We start from the raw sequence: 20366 nt of genomic DNA on the forward strand, positions 1-20366 counted from the left end.
TTTCTTTCTTTCTTTCTTTCTTTCTTTCTCCTTTCTTTCCTTTCTTTCCTTTCTTTCCTTTCTTTCCTTTCTTTCTTTCTTTCGGTTTTTGCCATAGAGGGTGTCAGAGAGGAGAGAGACAGCCAGAGAGAGGAAAAATGATAAATCATCCCTCGGGGGGATGGCCATGCCACAATCTCTTCTATCCCATTCTCTCTGGATTTTGGGCATAGTTTTTGGACTCAAGCTGCAGTTGACCATGTGGAAATCCAGCCACCTTAACTACCACGCCACCTGCTGGCTCCAGCCCACATTCAACCTCAACCATTGTGCTTTGCTCCCTCATCCTGACCACTGTGAGCTTCGGCCACATGGAGCCAGGGCTGTGGCAGTGTCCTGGGCTAGAGAAGGTAGTCATGCCTGGACCAGGTCTATCTTGAGCAGTTGAGAAGTTGGCATTCTCTTGCCAACCTCCAAGACATACACATAGGAAGAGAATTTCTTTACTTTAAGACCACTCAGCAGGTAGGTTTTGGATAAAGTTTTAAGGTCAATAAACCAAACCAGTCACCAGCTTACACACTTTCCCCTGGTCATGCAGTTCCTCCTCTCTTTCTCCCCTTCCCCATGGGGCATGGGGATGCTCGGAGGGCTAACTGACAACCTGTCCTATGGTGATCAGGCAGCTATATCATTCATTTACTCATCCATCCATTCATCCATTCATTTGCTCCAAAAACATTAACTAGGCTCTACCATCTGCCCGATGTGGGGACATAAAGTTGAAGGAGATGTGCTGCCTACTGGACTGATTTATTCAGAGTCTTCACGAGCCCTTTAGTGTGCCGTACCCCTGCATGTGTAGGCCCTGAGCACACAATGGTGACCTTGGGCAAGTTACCTGAATCTCTCCAAGCCTCAGTTTCCACTTCTGTAAAATGGGGTGGGAGTAGGAGATGGCCATAGCATTTCTAAGGGTTGATGTAAAGATGAACTAAAGGAATCCATGTGAAGCCCCAAGAATGGTGCCTGGCACATAGTAAGCAGTCTAGAGATGTGAGCTGCTATTATTTCTTTCCCGGCTTTGTAGGATAGTGTAGTAATGTCAGCCTAGGGACCATAGTGGAGACAGCTATAGGTGATACCTCTGCTAGGGGGAGACTGGGGACAACGTGTCTAGGATGAAAGGATAAATGAAGGTCCAGTCGTGAGAGAAGGCATTTTAGGCCGTAAGAACAGCAGGTACAAAGGGAAGGGTGTGGAGGAGCACAGCATTTGGGGAAAAGCAGTCAGTGAAGCCAGACGTCCGGTGTGCACAGGAGGGGCAGCAGAAGAGGCTGGAAAGGAAGGCATGGCCAGAGTTTGAAGTGCCCTGTGTGAAGTTCAAGCTGCATCCTGGAGACTATAGGGAATCACTTAAAACTGTAGACCAGCGGCATGATGTCATCAAGTATATGTTTTGGTGTCAGGAAGATTATGCTTGCAACCTGTGTGGAGTATGAACTGGAGCAAAGCTTCCTTTCTCCCTCTCTCTCTCCCTCCTCCTCCTTTCCTCTCTTTGGTGAATATCTACTGAACACCCACGATGAGTGGAGTAAGTGCCAATCCAGCCAGAAGACAGGCAGCACTCCTGAGCATCAAGGTCCACATGCCACTGGGAGAGACAGAAGAGAAGGCAGGGAACTAGCTTAGAGGGCGGTGTCCAGGCTGGGGTGGGGTGGAGTGGGAGGAGGTGGGTGCAGAGAGGGACCAGGGTTGAGGAGGCCTGAAGGAGGTACAGGATTTAGTCATTTGTAGAATGATCAGGCAACAGGAGGAAAGGGGCTGGGATGCTGTTTACTAGCCAGCAGTTCTCAAAGCGAGATCCTGCGAGAGAAGGCATTCTAGGCCGTAAGAGCAGCAGGTGCAAAGGGAAGGGTGTAGAGGAGCACAGCATTTGGGGAAAAGCAGTGAAACACGGACCCTCTGAACCTGGGACATTTTTAAAATTTTATTTCCTTCTTTCATGAGAGAGAGACAGAGAAAGAGACAGAGTCAGGCACTCCCAATAGGGTAGCAGTCTATTCCAGTCTCAGCTGGCTTGGATCTTGGGCAGGTATGCAGACAGTGTGCTCAGGGAGGTCCCAGGATAGGAACCTAGAACCTTTCCCAGGTGAGTCCAATTGTGTTCGTCCCACACCACCACCCAGCCCAGCAGTCTGTCCTTTCACAAGCCCTCCAGGTGATGCCAGTCTGGCTTGAGAACTGCTGATGAACACAGAAAGTTTTAGAGGAAAGTGCTCTGAGGTAGCAGGTGTGTGTTGGGGGTGGCGGAGGCAGAAAATTCCATTTGGGATCTGATGAGCGTGAGGTGCCTGTGGGATTTTTATAGGAGAAAATATCTAGGAGATAATTGTTTTTTTGTTTTTGTTTTTATCATAGGGCACGTGTGCTCACCAGAGAGACACAGAGGGAAGGAAAGGGAAAGATCACTTCCCAGGAGGGATGACCCACTCCACAATGCCCTCTCCTCCTGGAATTTTGTAACCCCTGGGATTTGGGGCATGCACACACACATGCCTGGCCTGATTTTCAGGCTTCCAGGTCCAGAACTCAAACCGTGGTCAGCAACATGAGAGTCTAACACCTTAACCACTATACTACCTGCTGGTCCAACAATTTTTATTTTTTATTTTTTTTTAGTTTTTTGCCGTAGGGCATGTGTGCTTGCCAGAGAGAGGAAAAGTAAGAAATCACCTCATCCATTCTCCTCTTGGGGTTTTGGGCACACACACACACCCCACAACAAGTAAGCTACAGAACCAGCGGGTCCAGGACTTAAACCATGGTTGGCCGTATGGGAGTCCAGTGCCTTAACCATCATGCCAACTTACTGGTCCTGCAGCAATTGATATGTAAAAGTCTAGGGTTCAACAAAGATCTGGGCTAAAGGAATAAGGGACTTTGACCTCAGTGAGGTAGTGGAAGCCCTTGAGTAGCTGAGGTGAGAGAGTACAGCAAGTAAGAAGGGGAGCCCTGACTGTGAAGGAGGAGAGAGGGTGTCTAGAGAGAGGAGCTGCCCCTTCTTGATACAGGAGAGGGGTCTGGCTGAAGATACGGGAGAGGCAAGGAGAGCAGATGGTACCTTGTTTTAAAGGACCCATGTTTCAACTGTGACCTTATCTCTTTAGGGTGAGGGTAGGGGTGAGACTTTGCTCTGGGAGAGAGGGAGCCATGAGAGAGTGAGAGGCATTAGGGGAGATGGTCTTGGAGTGACAGGAGGATTCCAAGCACCTAGTGGCTATCTCCTAAGCTGGGAAAAGAAAGCATCGAGCTTGGGAGCTGCTCTGGGAGGCCTGCTGCCGGGCCGCATTCTGGGACTCTGGGTGCATCTGCGACAGGACCTTGTGATGGAGGGCCAGGTAACCAGACACTGAGCCGTGGCTGGAGGCAGGCGGGCAAAGATTTGTCCTCACCCACCCCTGGCGGGCCAACGTGTAGATCTAGTGCCATGTACACACAGACTGGTGCCAGGGTTCAATCCACTGAGGAGTTATAAAATGGACACAGTTCTGACGGCCGCACCATGACCCCGAGTCTGTCACTGCAAGGTCTCTTCCAGATCTTGCATTCACCAAATCTGAGGCTGAATCCTGAGATGATGCAGAAGTAGGAGGTAGAAGCTGGGCCGCTGGCCACATGTGGGACAGTAAGTCCAGGGGCAGTTCTGGAAAGATCTGGCTGTTAGGATCCGCCACAGGCCAGGAGAGCTGATTGAAGAGTGAGAGCTCTGAGGGCGGAGTGCTGGTGCACAAGGAGCGGGTCGGACTTTCTCCTCCTGGGAGACATGGAGTTCATTGCTGGCTCTGTCACTTACTTGTTGCGGGGACTTGAACAAGCCACTTACATTCTCTTGCCCTCCAGTTTCTCATCTGTAAAATAGTGATATTAAAAAAGATTTTCTATGGTTGCTATGAGGCTTAAATGGGATCACGTGTAACATCCTTACTGTAATGCTGTAGCACAGAGCCAGTACTCCGAAAACAGCAACTTTTATTATTGAGTTGTCCAAAAACCCATGACATATTTTTCTGTATAAAAATGTGTCATGACTTTTCGGATGACCCAATACGCTTTTAAAAGGTAGCCTATGCTCCTGCAGATTCAGTTTGCAAGGCCCTTTCTCCTGTTAGGTCTCTGTGTAGAAGTGGGGTGGAGGTCCCTTTTTACAGATGAACCCTTGAGGTCTGCAGAGAGGAAGCGACTCTGCCCCACATCACGTGGCTGAATGTGGCAGGGCCACTGCGAGGCTGAATGTCTTGACTCCTCTGTTAGTGCTTCCAGAGAGCAATGCCATGTCTTGTTCACTAGTGTCCCTAATGTCAGGCACTCAGCAGGTGCTCCTTAATGAGTGAGTGTGTGGATGAGTGAGTGTGTGAGTGAGCGTGTGAGTGAGCGAGCAATGAACAAGGGACTAAATGGAATGATGCTTCAATTCCCTGCTTCTGACATTGCTACTCAACCTGTGGCCTCGGGAGCTATGTGACCACATGCTCCGGCCACCCTGGGGGCCCGCCCACCTGAGACCTGGCCATCTGAGCGCTATTGTTTCCCCAGGAGAACAGTCTCAAGTCCGGGAAGGGGGCAGCTGCCATGATCCCCGGCCCACAGACGGTGGCCACGGAAATCCGTTCTCTTTCTCCGGTAAGTGGGCAGGGCCAGCTCAGGCTAGGGGGACCTGAGCTGAGGATGTGGGCATGGGCCCACACGTGGCCCTCAGCAAGTATAGTGGTGAGCCCAGAAGGTGCCCTTTTAAGGGCAGAGCCAGGAAACGGGGTCCTTTTCAGATGCCCACAGGGCTCCCTCGTGCCTTCCAGAGTGTCATCAATTGTTCCCCTCCCTAGACATGGAGGCAGGCTATGTGGGGAGAGTGGCCCTTCACCTTGGTGATGTCTATGGTGGTTCTTCTGCATCTGACTCCTTACTGACCAGGAAGAGCAATGAATTAGGAGTCCAGAGGCTTGGGTTCTGGACCTGGCTCTGTCTGTGGATGCCCCATGCCCCTGAGTCTGTTCCAGACCTTGCATTTTCCAAGTCTATTGTTCTCATTGCTCTGGTGAGAGCGTGTTCCTGGTGGACAGAGGATGGGGATCAAGAAGGTTGTTTCTACCTTGGATCCCTCTGTTTGTTCTTCTAATATTCTAGGATTCTTAAATTCTAGGGTGTTAGAATTCTGTGCCTCAGACATCTCAGATCTAGGAATCTTAGATTCTAGGATTTGAGAATTTTATGGCTCTAGAATTCTGAAGATTCTAGTGTGTTTGAATTCTGAGTGGTCAGAAGCATCGTGGTTTCCAAACTTCACCTCCATGGGGCCCCTGTTCATCCCTTAGTTTGCCCCACCTGCTCCCTCACCCCTGCAGAGCCCAGTGTCCTTACCTGATCCCTGGGGTGGGGGGTGGTTATATTCCGCAGATCATCGGGAAAGATGTCCTCACCAGCACCTACGGCGCCACTGCGGAAACCCTCTCCACCTCCACCACCACCCATGTTACCAAAGTGAGTAGCAGCAGGATGTGCCACGCCCCAGCCGGGCTTCGGGCGGGAAGGCCATGGCTGTTGCTCTGCTTTGACTTCTAAATCTGTAAAGTGGACACACAAGACTCGTGGTATCACTTGTTTCTGAAGTGCTGTGCACCTTGTCCCATGCTAAGTGTTGTCCTAGGCTCTGGCCCTGCCCCTGCAATGTTGACAGCCAGCCTGGGGGGACGAGACCCTCTCCTTCAAAGTGATTGTGAGCTGTGGTGATCACGCCTTAGAGACCTTAAGTGCTGGAAGACTTTAGAGAGGATGATTTACAGGAGGCTCATGAGAGTCAGGAAGTGTCTCCTGGATAAAAGAAGGCTTTGAGTAAGATCTTGGGAAGCCAGTAAGACTCTTGAGGGAGGAGAAGACAGAGGCAAGCGTTCTGATCAAAGCAAAAGATGAGCACAGAAACTGCACGTTGTCTTATTCGTGTTTGTGAATGTTAGTGAGCGTCAACTCTATGTTGGTCTCTGCTGTAGTTGCCGGGGGTGGCTTTAAATGAGGGTGTTTGTGGGGACAGGAGATGGAGCCGTGCAGGAGAGGTAATTGGGGAAGTTGGTTGGCAGGGAAGCAGAATACAGAAGCATATAGGAGAGACCAGGACAGATTTGACTCAGAGGAACTGAGTCTAAGGGAAACTGGAAAGCCATGAAGGATTGTAAATTGGGCAGTTTCCCAGTGACAGTAGGTGTAAAGAGAACATATTAGGATCCCACCGGATGTGCAGATAGATAGAAGAGATAAAAAGGACAATTACAGAAACAGATGATACTAACTCAGGCCTAGGGGCAGAGGACCTGAACCAGGTACAAGGTGGAGTGGGACTGAGAAGAAGAAGGGCCGAAGGAGGGAGGCATTTCTGGGTGCAGCTCTCGTGACCTAGCCTCCTCTGGGAGGCTGGCAGATGACGCATCCATGACTGAGTAGCCAGGAGGAAGGCAGGTGAGGGCCTGGCCAGGGCTAGAGCCTGGAGGAGGAACCAGGTTGAGTTGAAGGAACTGTTGAGCCACCAGGGTGAAGTCCGGTTGGTAGCACTGGCCTCTCGTGCACACATTCCATCCTGGCCCCTGCCTGCTGCTGTCGGGATTCAGCACTTCTTTCTTGTTCCCTGGAAAGAGCCCGCTTTCACCAGAAGCATAGTGAGCAACGTCAACTTCTCTGAGAGCTTTATGGGAAGGTTTTACATCACATACCCACAGAATTTAGCTTGCAAAACTTCTTCCCAAAGTCCCTCTTGGCCCTGCCAACTGGGAGCCCCCTCTTCTTTCTGTCCACTCTGGACTCCAGCCAGAGTCTGCCACCAACCTTCTTAAATAAGTCAAACAGGATCCGCCTGTGTGCTATGTCTACACTTGCACCCAAACCCTACACCTTTAGAAAGCAGCGGAGGCAATAAATATTATCAATGCAATTTTCTCTTGTAGTATTGTCAGAAGTCATTTAAGATAGAACCTTGTCACCATTCACATTTCATTCATGTGTTCATTCAACAAATCTGCATTCAGTGCTGCAGTGGTCAGATTGGGGTAGGGAATGGGAGAAGAGGGGATACAGAGGTGAACAAAATACAGGTCCTGCCCTCAAGAGCTTGCAGCCTGGTAAGGTGAGCAAGGCCATGTGCTCACGTGGGGTCAACACAAGGCAGAGCGGCCCAGAATTATGAGAAGTCAGCCTTGGTGCTCAGAAAGTACCAGCACAGGGAGTCCTCGAGGCATTGCCGACCAGGGTTCCAGAGGCATCATTTGAGCAGGGCTTAGAAGACCTAGATGGGACAGTTTGGTAGTTGAGAGAGTTATTGGCAACCAGGCAAAGTCTGCAGTTTGAAATCCCAAAACAAGAAAAGGAAGATATGAGGAAATCAGGAGAGAAGGGAACTGCTGGTTCTCCGCCTTGTCCTTGAGAGACGCTTTGGGTTGGTCCCCTGCTGCAGCAGTCACCCCAGCAGGACCCAGGAGTGACCTCACCTCCCTCTCCCTCTGCAGACTGTGAAAGGAGGGTTTTCTGAAACAAGAATTGAGAAGCGAATCATCATTACTGGGGACGAAGATGTCGATCAAGACCAGGTATGAAGATAAGGAGTGTTATTCCCAGTGGTGTTGCCTATCCCTAATCCTCCTATATTGGGTTACCCATGGATGACTACCCTATGGGTAGAGGTGTCCACTTCTTGCTGTCCCTGTTCAGATAACGAGTCCCGAGAAAGAGGCATTGAACGGTAGCCAGAAGCATCAAGCACAGGTCTCTCCCTTTAACCCTTTGACCTTGCCCCTCCCTGCACCTTGGTTTTGCCAGCTATATACTCAGGGGCCTGCTTTCTCTGCATCCTCTGCCATATTTGACATTCTGTGGTCCCTCACTTCGCTGTTCTTTCCCTCCAGGCCCTGGCGTTGGCCATCAAGGAGGCCAAACTGCAGCATCCTGACATGCTGGTAACCAAAGCTGTCGTATACAGAGAAACAGACCCATCCCCGGAGGAGAGGGACAAGAAGCCACAGGTAAGTAAGGATTTTGAGGGTCAGTAGCTGTGGAGGGAGGAAGCAGTAGGAAGAGCCTCAGTGGGTCATTTCTATTTCAGAATTCAAGTGGCTTGGTCCCTAACACAGCTCTGACCCCTTGCCTTCCTGGTTTGCAGCTTAAAGGAGGGTGACAGCTCCCTCAGATACAATGAGTCAGAGCAGGGAGGGGAAGGAAGACTGGTTTCTTGGTTTCTTTGGAATTTCAGGCTCCAGACCCAGAAAAGTAAATCCAGAGATGGTAAGAAAAGGGGAGAGAGGATTGACAGGAAGTACTGAGGTGGGACAGATGGAGACATGCATGATCTTGAAGGCCATTGTTGTAAGTCAGAAAAGCAGAAAAGTTCTACCAGGCCCAGTGCAGTGCCATATTCCTGTCCCTTAGTCTCTGTCTTCATCACAGGTCCCTGGGTGTGGCTAAGGGGACATGACGACCAGAGCCCTTGGTCCTTTCTGTCTTGCTGGATTACAAACCCTTGGCTTCTCAAGCCTCTAGAAGCCAGAATCTTAGGGGCTCCAATATTTCCTACTTTACTATAGGATGCCTTGGTCAATAAGAGGAATGAGGTGGTACCAAGGCAGATAGGGACTTAGCAGTCAGAATGGGGAGAGAGGTTCTTCATGCACTAGAAATGTACCAAATTTTATCAGACCTATAATGCAAAATCCCAGAGACATTGAGTTGTGTGAAATTAAATCAGACAGAAAAAGTGCATACCATATGATTCCATTCATAGAAAGTTCAAAAACAGACAAAGCTAATCAACAACAATGACATTTAAAATAGTGTTACTTCTAGGTTATGATATTGATAGGGAAGAGGCACAAGGGAACCTTCTAGGATCCTGGAAATTTCGCTATCTTCAACTAAGTGGGTTACATGGATGTATACATATACAAAAGTCATCAAACTCTTATTTTCACTTAGATTTGTACACTTTACACATTTCACACCTTATGCCACAGTAGGAAAAAATTCATCTCAAAGACCTCACAAAAAGCTGATCTCCTTTGACCCTTTTCCTTGAATAAATGAAACATATTTTCTGTAGAGATCCAAGAGTATTTTTTTCCTCTTCCTTTGATTACCATTCCCTTAATGTCAAAATAAAAGGCACTGGGGACCAGGAGTTAGTGTAATGTCTATGTCGCTGGACTCCCACGTAGTCGACTTGTGATACGAGTCCCGGACCCGATGGCTTAAAACTCACGCCAGGCGCGTGTGTGTGTGTGCCCAAGATCTCGAGAGGAGAATGGAGGAGAAGGGATTGTGGCATGGCCATCCCCCCTGGGGGGTGATTTCTCACTTTCTGTCTCTCTGTCTGTCTCTCTCTGTCTGTCTGGTGAGCGCACGCGCCCTACAGTGAAAATCTCTCAAAAAATAAATAAATAAATAAATTGCACTGAAACATTTTCCCATCACTTCAAAAGGCTGCTAATCCCTGGTCTAGACCAGTGCTGTCCAACAGAACTTTTTTTTTTTCTTTCTTTCTTTCTTTCTTTCTTTCTTTCTTTCTTTCTTTCTTTCTTTCTTTTTCTTAGAGTGATTTTTGCCATAGAGCGCTTGCAGTCACTGGAGAGACAGACAGAAAGTAAGAAATCACCTCTTGAGGGGATGGTCATGCCGCAATCCCTTCTCCTCTATTCTCCTCTTGGGATCTTGGGCACACACACACACGTGCCCAGCACCAGGTCTGGGACCTGAACTGAGATCGACTACATGAGAGTCCAGCAACATAACCATTATGCCATCTGCTGGTCCCCTAAGAACTTTCTGCAATGATGGAAATGACTTTTCTGTGCCATACAGCATGGTAGCCATTAGCCACATGTAGCAATTGAGTACTTTGAAGTGGCTAATCCAAAAAGAGGGTAAAAGGAGAGCTCTCAGGATAAAACACATGTAGGATTTGAAAGACTTTAATATGAAAGCATGTAAACTACCTCAATACTTTTTTATTAGTTATATTTTAAAATGATAATAGGTATATTAGGTTAAATAAATATATATTATTGAGATTACCTTTACTTTTTTGTTATATATTCTTTAAGATTGTGCATTTAATTATTCTATGAGAGAGAACACTTCCAATTGGTCTTGACATGGTGATCCATATCCGTTCTCAGCCAGCTCCTGATCGTAGGCATGTGCATGCCTGTCATACTCAGAGAGGCCTCCAGATAAAAATCCAGAACCTTCCCACGTGGAATGGCCTTTAGAGCATCACATTAAACAAGTGTCCCACAATCTGGCCCCCTTTGTATCTTTTTAAATGTAAATTAAAATTTAGGATTTTAATTTTGAAGTTAAAAAGGTAAAATATGTAGAAAACAGGAATTGTTATCTAGAAAATATATAATCTTTATTTATTTATTTATTTTGAGAGGTTTTTTGCTATAGGGTGCATATGCTCACCAGAAAGACAGAGAGACAGAAAGCGAGAAATCCTCCCTGGGGGGAGATGGCCATGCCGCAATCCCTTTTCCTCCATTCTCCTCTCGGGATCTTGGGCACGCACGCACACGTGCCTGGAGTGAGTTTAAGCCACCAGGTCCAGGACTCAAACCATGGTCGACTACATAGGAGTCCAGCGACATAGCCATTACACCAACTGCTGGTCCCTAGAAAATCTATTATCTAGGAAAATTTTCAACTCCATATGTGGCTCCTGGTCTAGAAGAAGGTAAGTTGGCCAACCTTTCTCAGATTTTCACACATGTAATTGTCTCTCATGACCCTTCAGTTGTCCAGTTATGCTTGCTTTCTCTCCCCCAGATCTCAGAATAGTGTCATATAGACCACTAACCAAACTGGTGCTGAGCCGGGTGTATTGCCTGGGAAAGCTTGTTTAAAACATAGCCTCTGGGACCAGCTGATAGTGTAATGGTTATGTTGCTGAACTCCTACACGGTTGACTGTGGTTCAAGTCCTAGACCTTGGAGGCTTAAGACTCACACTGGAAACTCATACTGGGTGTGTGTGCGTGTGTGCCCAAAATCCCAAGAGAATAGAGGAGAAGCGATTGCGATCTGGCCTCCCCCTGGGAGGTAATTTCTCTTTCTTGCTTTCTCTCTCTTTGTCCCTGTCTCTCCAGCAAGTACACGTGCCCTATGGCAAAAATCTCTCTTTAAAAAAAAAAGAAAAGAAAAAAAAGCACAGCTACTAGAGAACCTTCACCATCAAGTCTCCTTTAAAAAGGCTGAGCAAAGGCCTGAGAATCTTTGTACCTCTTCCTATGGAGTCCCTGCCTAAGAGCCACTTGTGCAAAGAACTCAGTACTGAGGCTCCAGGGACCTGACACAGTGGCCATTCCACTGACTGGTGTGTGGCCATGGGCCAGTTTCTTCTCTTTGGGGAACAGAACAAAGCAGGAGCAAGCTCCCTTCCAGGGTATCTCTCCAGCTATTTGCCTTCCTGTGGTGTCTGCTGCCTATTTCTCAGCTGTTCTCCATTCCTGTCTAGCTCTTCCTCCTCCTCTTTCCCAGGGTATTCACAGCCAGGCCCCCAGGCTCCCGCCTTCCCACTTCCCCAGCCATTCAGAGCTCCGTTCCCAGCCTCCACATCCTGCCTGCCATGCAGTCTTTCACTCCACCCACTTCCCTGCTCCCTTTGCCATCTCAATCCCTCCTCCTTGCCTCTCTAGTTCTTTCTTTGATGCTACAGCCCCGCACCACCATGCCCCCCCCCCTTCTGGATCATCCAGTAAAGGTCACCTTGTTTATGTTGGCCTAGAGAGCAGAAGTTTCTCTCTGTCTGTTTCTGTCTCTCTTTCTCTCCAGCCTTTTCCACCCACATGCTTTCACCATTACTGATCACCATGTAGGAACCACCTCCAACTCAGTATAGTCAGACTTACTAATTCTGGAGAGGTTTCCACTGAATTAGAAGAAAAAGTGCTTGAAGAAGCATTGGCTTAATGGATGGCTATGTCTTGGAACCCAAAGGAAGAACCCTAGTCCTACAGACCTACCGTTGAACCTCAAGCTCTGTCCTTTATTAGCTGTGTGACCTTGAGCCAGTTATTTAAACTTCTCAGACTGCTTTTCTAATCCACCAAGTTGTAATGACAGTCACAATAATTACAATTTCTGTATTTTATGGAGTGCATGCCCCGTACCAGACACCAGGCTATGCACTCGCCTTATGTAGTAGTATTATATGCTCACTCTTACACAAATCAAGAAACCGAGGTTCAGAGGTGTTCATAGTCATGGAGCTGGAAACATGACAGACAGATTAGAGTCAAACCTAATCTGTTAGATTCCAAGGACATACTATGGTTTTTGTTTTGTATTGTTTTCTGTGTTTTGTGATAGGGCATGTGCACTCACCAGGAAGAGAGCAAGAGCGAGAGAGAGAGAGAGAAAGTGAGAAATCACCTCCAGGGAAGGGTTAGCCATGCTGCAATCCCTGCTCCTCCACATTCCTTTCAGGAATATGGACATACACACACATGTGCCTGGTGTGTTTTGTAACCAATCAGGTCTGGGTACTCAAACTATAAAACTGGCCATGTGGGATTTAGCCCCTTAACCATCAAACCACCTGCTGGCTCTGCCCTATGGTCTTAACTTCCCCGCCACACTGATTTTTCACAGAATCTATCTCTTAGTGTTATACAGATCATACATACATGATAGTTAGCATAGTACCTGGCACATAGTATAAGTGCTCAATAAAAGTTCACTATGGGGGCCAGCAGGTGGCGTGTGGTTAAGGTACTAGACTCCCACATGGTCAACCATGGTTTGAGTCCTTGACCTGGCGGCTCGCTTTCTCACTTTCCCTCTCTGTCTCTCTCTGGTGTCCTATAGTAAATTTTAACATAATAATAATAATAAAATTAAATAGGCATTTTTTAAAGTTCACTGTGACTATTATTACTCCAGACTGAAAGTAGGCTAACAAGGTGCTATGTATGAACTCTGCTCTGATAAACTAAAAAGAATAAATTGGATAAGGTATTGTTTAGATGTTCCTGATGCTTCTAAAGTGTCCAGAGACTTTTGAAGACATGGCCAACTGCAGTTCAAGTCCCAGACCCATCTGCCTGAAACTCTCACTGGGCATGTATGCGTGCATGCCCAAAATCCCAAGAGGAGAATGGAGGAGAAGGATATTGTGGTGTGTCCATCCTCCCTGAGGGGTGATTTCTTGTTCTGTCTCTTTGTCTCTCCGGTGAGCGCACACACCCAAAAGCAAAAATCTTTCTTAAAAAAACAAAACAAAACAAAACAAGGGACCAGTGTGTAGGTTAAGGCACTGGACACTCCCACATGGCCGACCACCGTTTGAGCCCCAGACCTGGTAGCTTGCTTTCTCACTGTCCCTCTCTCTCTCTGTGTGTCTCTCTCATCAAAATTTAAAAAATAAATGAATAAATAAATAAAATTAGATTAATAATTCTTTTTTTTAAAAAAAGGCAAAACAAAACAAAAACTCCCTAAAAAAACAAACAAAAAAAAGAGTACAGTAAAAAGAATATCCTCACTTTGGATGTAGCAGCTGTGAGTAGAAAGAATACATTCAGGCTTTGAAGCCATAATCACCTTGGTAGCTGTGCACCCAGAGGAACCTCTGTGGGCCTCAGTTTCTTCATGTATAAAATGGAGTTAATCTAAAGGGGGCTTTAAAAAGTCTGTGGAAAAATGGAATTAAAATACAAGTTTAGGGCCAGTCTGTGGCCTGATATTTAAGGTGACCAGATTCCACATAGCAACTACATGGTTTGAGTCCTGGACCCAATGGCTTGAGAAACATTCCAGGTGAATGTGCACATATGCCCCAAATTCCGAAAAAAATGGAAAATGAAGGAGAAGAGATTAAAGGATGACCAGGCCCCATGGGGGGTGCTTTCTTACTTTCTCTCTCCTTCTCTCTCTGTCACTCTGGAAAGTACACATGCCTCTGGTCAAAAAAAAAAAAGGTATGGGACCAGCCTGTGACCTGGTGGTTAAGGCAGCTGAATCCCACATGGGCAACTCCAAGGTTTGAGTCCTGGCTCCAGTGGCTTGAGAAACATACTGAGTGAGTGTGCATGGGTGCCTAAAACCTTGACAGGAGGGAGAAATGAACGAGAAGGGATTACGGCATGACTATGCCTCATAAAGGATGATTTCTCTCTCTCTCTTTTTCTCTCTAGCAAACACACCCTCTGGCGAATTAAAAATAAAATAAAATAAAATAAAATAAAATAAAATAAAATGTACAAATTTATTTAGTACAAAAAAATAATTTGAAATCATGCATAGTCTTTTCACTGTATACATTTTCCATCAACATTAATTACACCCAAATGCAAAGGGAAACTGCTGTGATAATTAGCTGCAATGTACTAGATCAATGTTTCATGAAAAAGTGCTCGGTGAGGTGAACCTGCTTCCAGGCCCCTGTGAGTTCTTGCCATGTCTAGAGGATGATGAGAACCCTGAATAAATCAGGCTATAAGCTTCTACCACCAGCCTGCTGCTGAATGCCCTGTTTTCACAATGTTAGTCTTCATCTTCTCTACCTTCCCTGAATCCTCCAAAAACATTTGTCCCTGCTCTAGTTGACTTTTGGCCTTCCTGCTTAAAATTTTTTCTGTTTAAAGTTCTTGCTGTGAGCGTTGGAAGCACACCCATCTCACACACAGCCTTTTCTTTTCACTCCTGTAACTAACCTTCCTTATAGGCCAGGTGTGTGGTTTCTCTCTGTCTTTTCCCCTTTCTCCACCTCCTTCGGAGAGGAACCATTTCCCAAACCCTGTTAGCAAGAGAGCAGTACTCACTCAGCTTCCTGACCTACAAAAATCTAACAAAATGAGGTTAAAAATTAACCTTTTCTGGACCAGCAGTTGGTGTAATGGCTATGTCTCTGGACTCCCATGTAGTCGACTGTGGTTCGTGTCCCGGACTTGGTGGCTTACACTTATGCTAGCCATGTGTGCGTGCATGCCCAAGACCCCGAGAAGAGAATGAAGGAGAAGGGATTTGCGGTGTGGCCATCCCCCCTGGGGGGTGATTTCTCACTTTCTGTCTCTCTGTCTCTCTCTATCTTTCTGATGAGTACATGCACCCTATAGCAAAAACCTCTCAAAAAAAAAAAAAATCACCTTTTCCAAAATAGGAACCTTGGATTCTAGTTTTGGTTCTGCCACCAACTTGCTAAGTCCTGAAACCCTCAGGGCCTCAGTTTTCCCATTTGTTGAATAAGCCCAGAGGGACTGTTAGCACTTGACTCTATGAGGGTAAAAGGCAAGGTTGACATTTCATTTGTTAAATGGTTTTGAGTAGTAGTTATGTGCCACGCCTGATACTAGTCTCTGGAAAGACAATGATTGGTAGAAGAGCTTTTGCCTTCAAGGAGATCAGAATGATGATGGTTAAATTATGAACAGTGGGGCTGGCCAGTGGTGTGGTGATTAGGGTGCTGTACTCCCACATAGCTGACTGCTGTTTGAGTCCCAGACCTGGCAGCTTGCTCTCTTACTTTCTCTCTCGCACTCCTCTCATCAGATTAAAATAATAGTAATAATAACAAATTTAAATAAACTAATTAAAAAAAATTACTGGCAGCAATAGTCTATGAAGAATAGCCAGTATTTATTTAGCACTTACCATTTACTGAGCCCTTGCTTTGACTCCTCCCTATAACTGTCTGAGGCAGAACCCATTTTATAGAGGAAGCACCTGAATCTTAACATTATTAAGAAATTTACCTAAGATTACAGAGCTGGCAAGCCACAGAGGGGGATTTGAACTCAGGGAGTCTGATTCCAGATCCCATGCCATTAAATACTGAGTTTTGAAGTCAAACCTGAGTTGGAATTCAGGCTCCAATTTCTTCATTTAAACACTGCTCTCAGGGCCAGCAGGTGGTGTGGTGGTGAAGGTGCTGGACTCCCACATGGCCAACTGTAATTCAAATCCTGGACCTGGTGATCTGCTTTCTCTCTCTCTCTCTCTCTCTCTCTCTCTCTCTCTCTTCCACCCACCCCCAAGTGTATGCCCTATAGGAAATGTAAAAATTAATAATAATAAATAAAATTAAATAAATGATTCTTTTAAAAAAACACACAAAAAAAATACTGCTCTCTGGAGTTTAATCTTCAGGACACCAAGCCCATGGCAAACAAAAAGGCAAACAACTGAAAAGAACATCTGCAATCATGACTAAACCTTTCTTAGAACTGAGAAAAGATAGAAATAAATAGTGAAATGACTGTGGCCTTAGCTTCTCTGGGTTAAAGGACATTTTAACAAATTTCAGGCCAATGTAAAAGATTTCCCTGTACAGAAATAAGCAGACACGCATGGGCTCTGAAGACAGACAGAAGCTGGTTTCGTTCTCAGCTGCCGCCCTGAAGCTGTGTACCTGAGCCACAGTGAAGGGCAGGTGCTATAGGGTGGCTTTACTCAGCAATACAGCCTTTAGCCATGTATTTAAAGATGAGTGGCACAAGTTACTGACTTTTCTTATTACTTTTTTCTTGTCTTCCTCCTTCCTTTACACCCCCTAACCCCCTGCCTTTGGTTCCCAGGAATCCTGACCTCTGTGAAGAGATGCTGGCATTTCTGGTCCAAACCCAAGCCAGAGAACCATTAAGAAGGGGCCTTCATTCTGGATTCTCCAACACAACACCAACGTCCCAGCTGCGACGTACTGTCACTGACGAGAGACTGGGAAGGGAAAAGCATATATATATAGATATATATATAGATATAGATATATATACAGGAAACACCGCGTCCTTGCACTGCTGCTGGGCCTGGCGAAGCAGTCGGCCGACAGCAATAACCAACATCTGAACGCCTACATTTCCTTTGCAGACAAATTGAAGAACTGGTGGGATTTATTTGGGAAAAAGTATATTCTAACAACCATAATCCCTTGCCTCCCCCCTGTTCCCTGCCAAACAATGGAAGCAAGCCAGGCCACAATGCCTATAGAAGTACCGTATGACCCTGGTTCTGCAAGTTACAGTTAGTGGACAAACATTCCATTTGTTCTTCTCCGGCATCGGTTGCCCACTCAAATGCAAAGTGAAACGCTTGTGCAGCAAAGCAAGAGTCATCGCAGCAGCAAGACATGCACGGTCAACCATTTTCCAAGAAAGAAAGAAAATTCCCCACTCGGAAAGGAGGAGGGGGAACACTGGATTATTATTTTCTGGGTCTTGACACTGGGCTGCAAAATCCACCTTCCTTTCTTCGCCTCCCCTCACCCTCGACTCTCACACGTCTTGTCGTCATTTTCTGTCTCGGCTCCCTCCTCCCTTTCCCCACCCTCTACCTCCCATCCTCTGTGTCCTGGTCCTGCTGAGGGCCACTGCAAACGCTCATTTGAAATGAGAACAAGAAAAGAAAAAGCAAGAACAGAAAACTAAGCCACAGGAAGGGGAGTAGACATTGTATGTTTCTGGTTTCTCATTATGAAGGTGCAGTTTGTAGGAAATTTGTATGGATGTGCTTTTAAGTTATGTATATGACATATAACAGGAAACAAATATTAAAATAAACAGTGCTGGTAAGTATGAAGCTGACATTTTAAAATGATAATGATCTGACTGTGATTGATGTATCCTAAGGTTCCTAGATCTCTCCGAACTGGCCCAACTGAGGAGACTGGATTCTGGGTGTGGGTTGCATCCCAGTAGGGGCTGATGGGGTCAGTGTAGTAATACTGTATGTGGTGTTTGTAATTGGTCCATTGGTGGGGAGGGGTGGGGTCCCCAGCTGGAGAGGTGGGAGTTTGGCAAGAAGGAAGCAACACAGAGGTAGTCTCCAACTTGCCAGTCCAATACGCCTTCTCCTTTCCCCAGGCAGTAGCAGCCAGGGCCTGCTCTGTGCTCATGTGGGGTCCAGAGTTAGGACTCTGCTGCAAGACTCCCTGCAGTGGAGGTCGCCTGGCCCAGTCCTCCTAACTCCCTAGGGATTTGCCTTGGTTGCCAGTCCTCTTTTTCCTTTTTCACCACGCCTGTCCCTTCCCTGACCACATTGTGATAACTAATTCTATATCCATAGGGTGGTGGTGCCCTGGCCCCGTAGACGGTGGCGCTCATCTGGCTGTCAGCAAATTCCCAGCTCAGTCTTTTCCTCTACCTCCCTTCATATTCTGGGTTATTCCCTTCTTCCTAGGCCAAAGTAGCCATGGTAAAGAGGTCATGAGCATAGGGCACGCCCTGCAAGTCACAACTACATTTCTGAGGGCCTCACCTGCCCCAGAACAAGCTCAGGGTGAAAGGCAGTGTTGCTCAAAGGCTTGTCTCTGTGTAAGACCCTGGCTTTGGAGCATCCCCGTCAGTCAGCAGCTGAGCTCTGAGCTGGTGCCTTGGGAGTCCCAAAAATGACCTCAAGCACAGGAGCCCTTGGAGAAGACCCCATCACAAGCTTGACATTGTCCTCTGGTACATGTGGGCTTCCTCAGGCTTGCCTGCCACAAGCTACTCCCTGAGCTTAGCAACCCTAACCCTGGCCCTTTACTCAGAAGAGTGTCCACCACATTTCAATTCTCAGTCCCATTTCACCTCCCAGTCCTGCTTCTAAGTTTACCCAACAAATATTTACTGAGTAAATAGTGCCAGGCACTATTCTGGGGCTGAAAGAGAAAGTAGGAGGAGAGAGGAGAGGTCAGGGAAGCCACCTGAGCCAGCCTCGCAACTCCAGCCCATCTGAGAGCATTCCCTGGCTCTCCCCAACCTATTGGACATTGCCTAGGGATCCCCTCACAGAAGATCCAGGCTATATGTACTCCCTTAGCTGGCTTATCTGTCACTCATGGGTATACACGCAGCTGTTTAGCTGGCTCTGGGCTGAGGAAGGGAAACTAGATTGACCTTTGCCTCTGGAGGCAAATGGGAGGTTGAGGCTTTTGGACAGCAGAACCAGATACATCACCCCACCCCACCCCATCCCTGGAGAAGGCCAGTGGGCCCATTCCAGCTCCCCAAGTGCAACACATACTTCCCCACACCAGTTTTTTACAGTCCTGATACAGAAGCCACAGAACCTTCTATCTGCCCTTCTCAACTTGAAAGCTCCCACTCTCTGGGTCAAGAGAGGGAGTGGCTCCAACCTCTGGGCCACTTGGGTGTGTGGCTTTGGGGCGGGGTTGGAGTGACCAGGCTTAACTACTAGGCTGCCAAGGTTTGGAGAGATCACCCCTCCAAGGTCAGATACTCTGACCTTCCACAGAGAGGCAGACAGTGCCACCAGGGAGGAGGGGACCTGCAGAGCTGAAATCTAGGGCACCGTTTCCTCCCCATCCTCCTCTTCATACAAAATAGAGACGTTTGTCTTGTCTGTCTTCAACCTACTTTTTTTTTTTTCCTTTTTACATTTGTCATCCTCTTTTTTTTCTGCCTCTCCACCCACGAAGCCATGTAGCACAGTGGAACAAGTCCTGGAGGGCACTGAGGAGTTCTGGGTGACTATCGATCCCTGCCCCTAACTCTCCATGTGATAGCAGGCTAGTCCCATCTCCCCTCTGGGGGCCTCACTTTCTCCACCTTTAACATGAGCTGGATAAATCAGATGCTTTCCAGGGGCCTTTTCCACTCTGTCATCTTGCAGATCTTCGTTTTCTCTTATTTTGCTTTCTCTGGATCTTTGCCATCTGAGGGTACAGGAAGTGCCAGGACCTGTTTCAGTTTCTGAATCCTGCAAGCACATTCCAAGACTGGCTTGAAATCGCATGAGAAACATCACTCTAAGTATTTTTTTTTTTTCCAAAAGCACCTTACCCTTACCAACCAACTGCAATGCTGTCCTGTTCCTTTTTACTCACACCCCCTCTCCTCTCTCGTCCCCACGCTCCCCCCACCTCAGTGCTCCGTGCTGTTTGCGTGTGCTCTCTGTTCTTGTATACTCAATAAAAGTGAAATAAATGTGTTTGATGCTGAACCACGGACTTCCTTGGCCTCTCTCCCTCTTTCTCTCTGTCTCTCTCTTTTCCTCTCTCTCACTCACCTTGGCTTCCGGTTTAGGTTGGCCTTGTGGAAAGGGCTAAAACTGAGTGGAGACATGCCCACTTAGGTCACTTTTATTCAAGAAATATTTGGAACTCCCAATATGGTCCAGGCCCTAGGTTAGGCTCTGAGGATACAACAGGCTCCTCAGGAAATGCACAAGGAAACAGGCAAAGAAAGGGCCAGACAATTAACAGAGTGATTAGCGCCAGGAAAGTAGAGTGGAAGGGAGGGGATGGAGGGTCACTAAAGGAGACCACTTTAAATAAGGTGAGCAGTTAGGGCTTCTTCGAGGTGATTTTTGAGCCAAGTGAAGGGAAAGACCACAGAAGTCAAAGAACTTGTGTGAGCGCCTTCTAGG

The 20366-nt window shown here is 47.1% G+C and overlaps 1 protein-coding gene across 1 annotated transcript in view; it reads left to right on the plus strand.

Moving 5' to 3' along the window:
- The window catches only part of EPB41L1 (erythrocyte membrane protein band 4.1 like 1), a 186781-nt gene extending 166835 nt beyond the window's left edge, over positions 1 to 19946 (plus strand). Inside the window, exons 19-23 of the mRNA XM_014586146.2 lie at positions 4576 to 4662; positions 5434 to 5517; positions 7527 to 7607; positions 7923 to 8039; positions 16580 to 19946. Coding sequence (XP_014441632.1) covers positions 4576 to 4662; positions 5434 to 5517; positions 7527 to 7607; positions 7923 to 8039; positions 16580 to 16588 — 378 coding nt within the window. The 3' untranslated portion in view covers positions 16589 to 19946. The remainder of the gene's footprint in view (positions 1 to 4575; positions 4663 to 5433; positions 5518 to 7526; positions 7608 to 7922; positions 8040 to 16579) is intronic.
- Positions 19947 to 20366: the final 420 nt, after the last annotated feature.

This window comes from Tupaia chinensis, unplaced genomic scaffold, assembly GCF_000334495.1.
Source record: "Tupaia chinensis unplaced genomic scaffold, TupChi_1.0 Scaffold000115_1, whole genome shotgun sequence".
In the NCBI taxonomy this organism is placed as follows: Eukaryota; Metazoa; Chordata; class Mammalia; order Scandentia; family Tupaiidae; genus Tupaia; species Tupaia belangeri.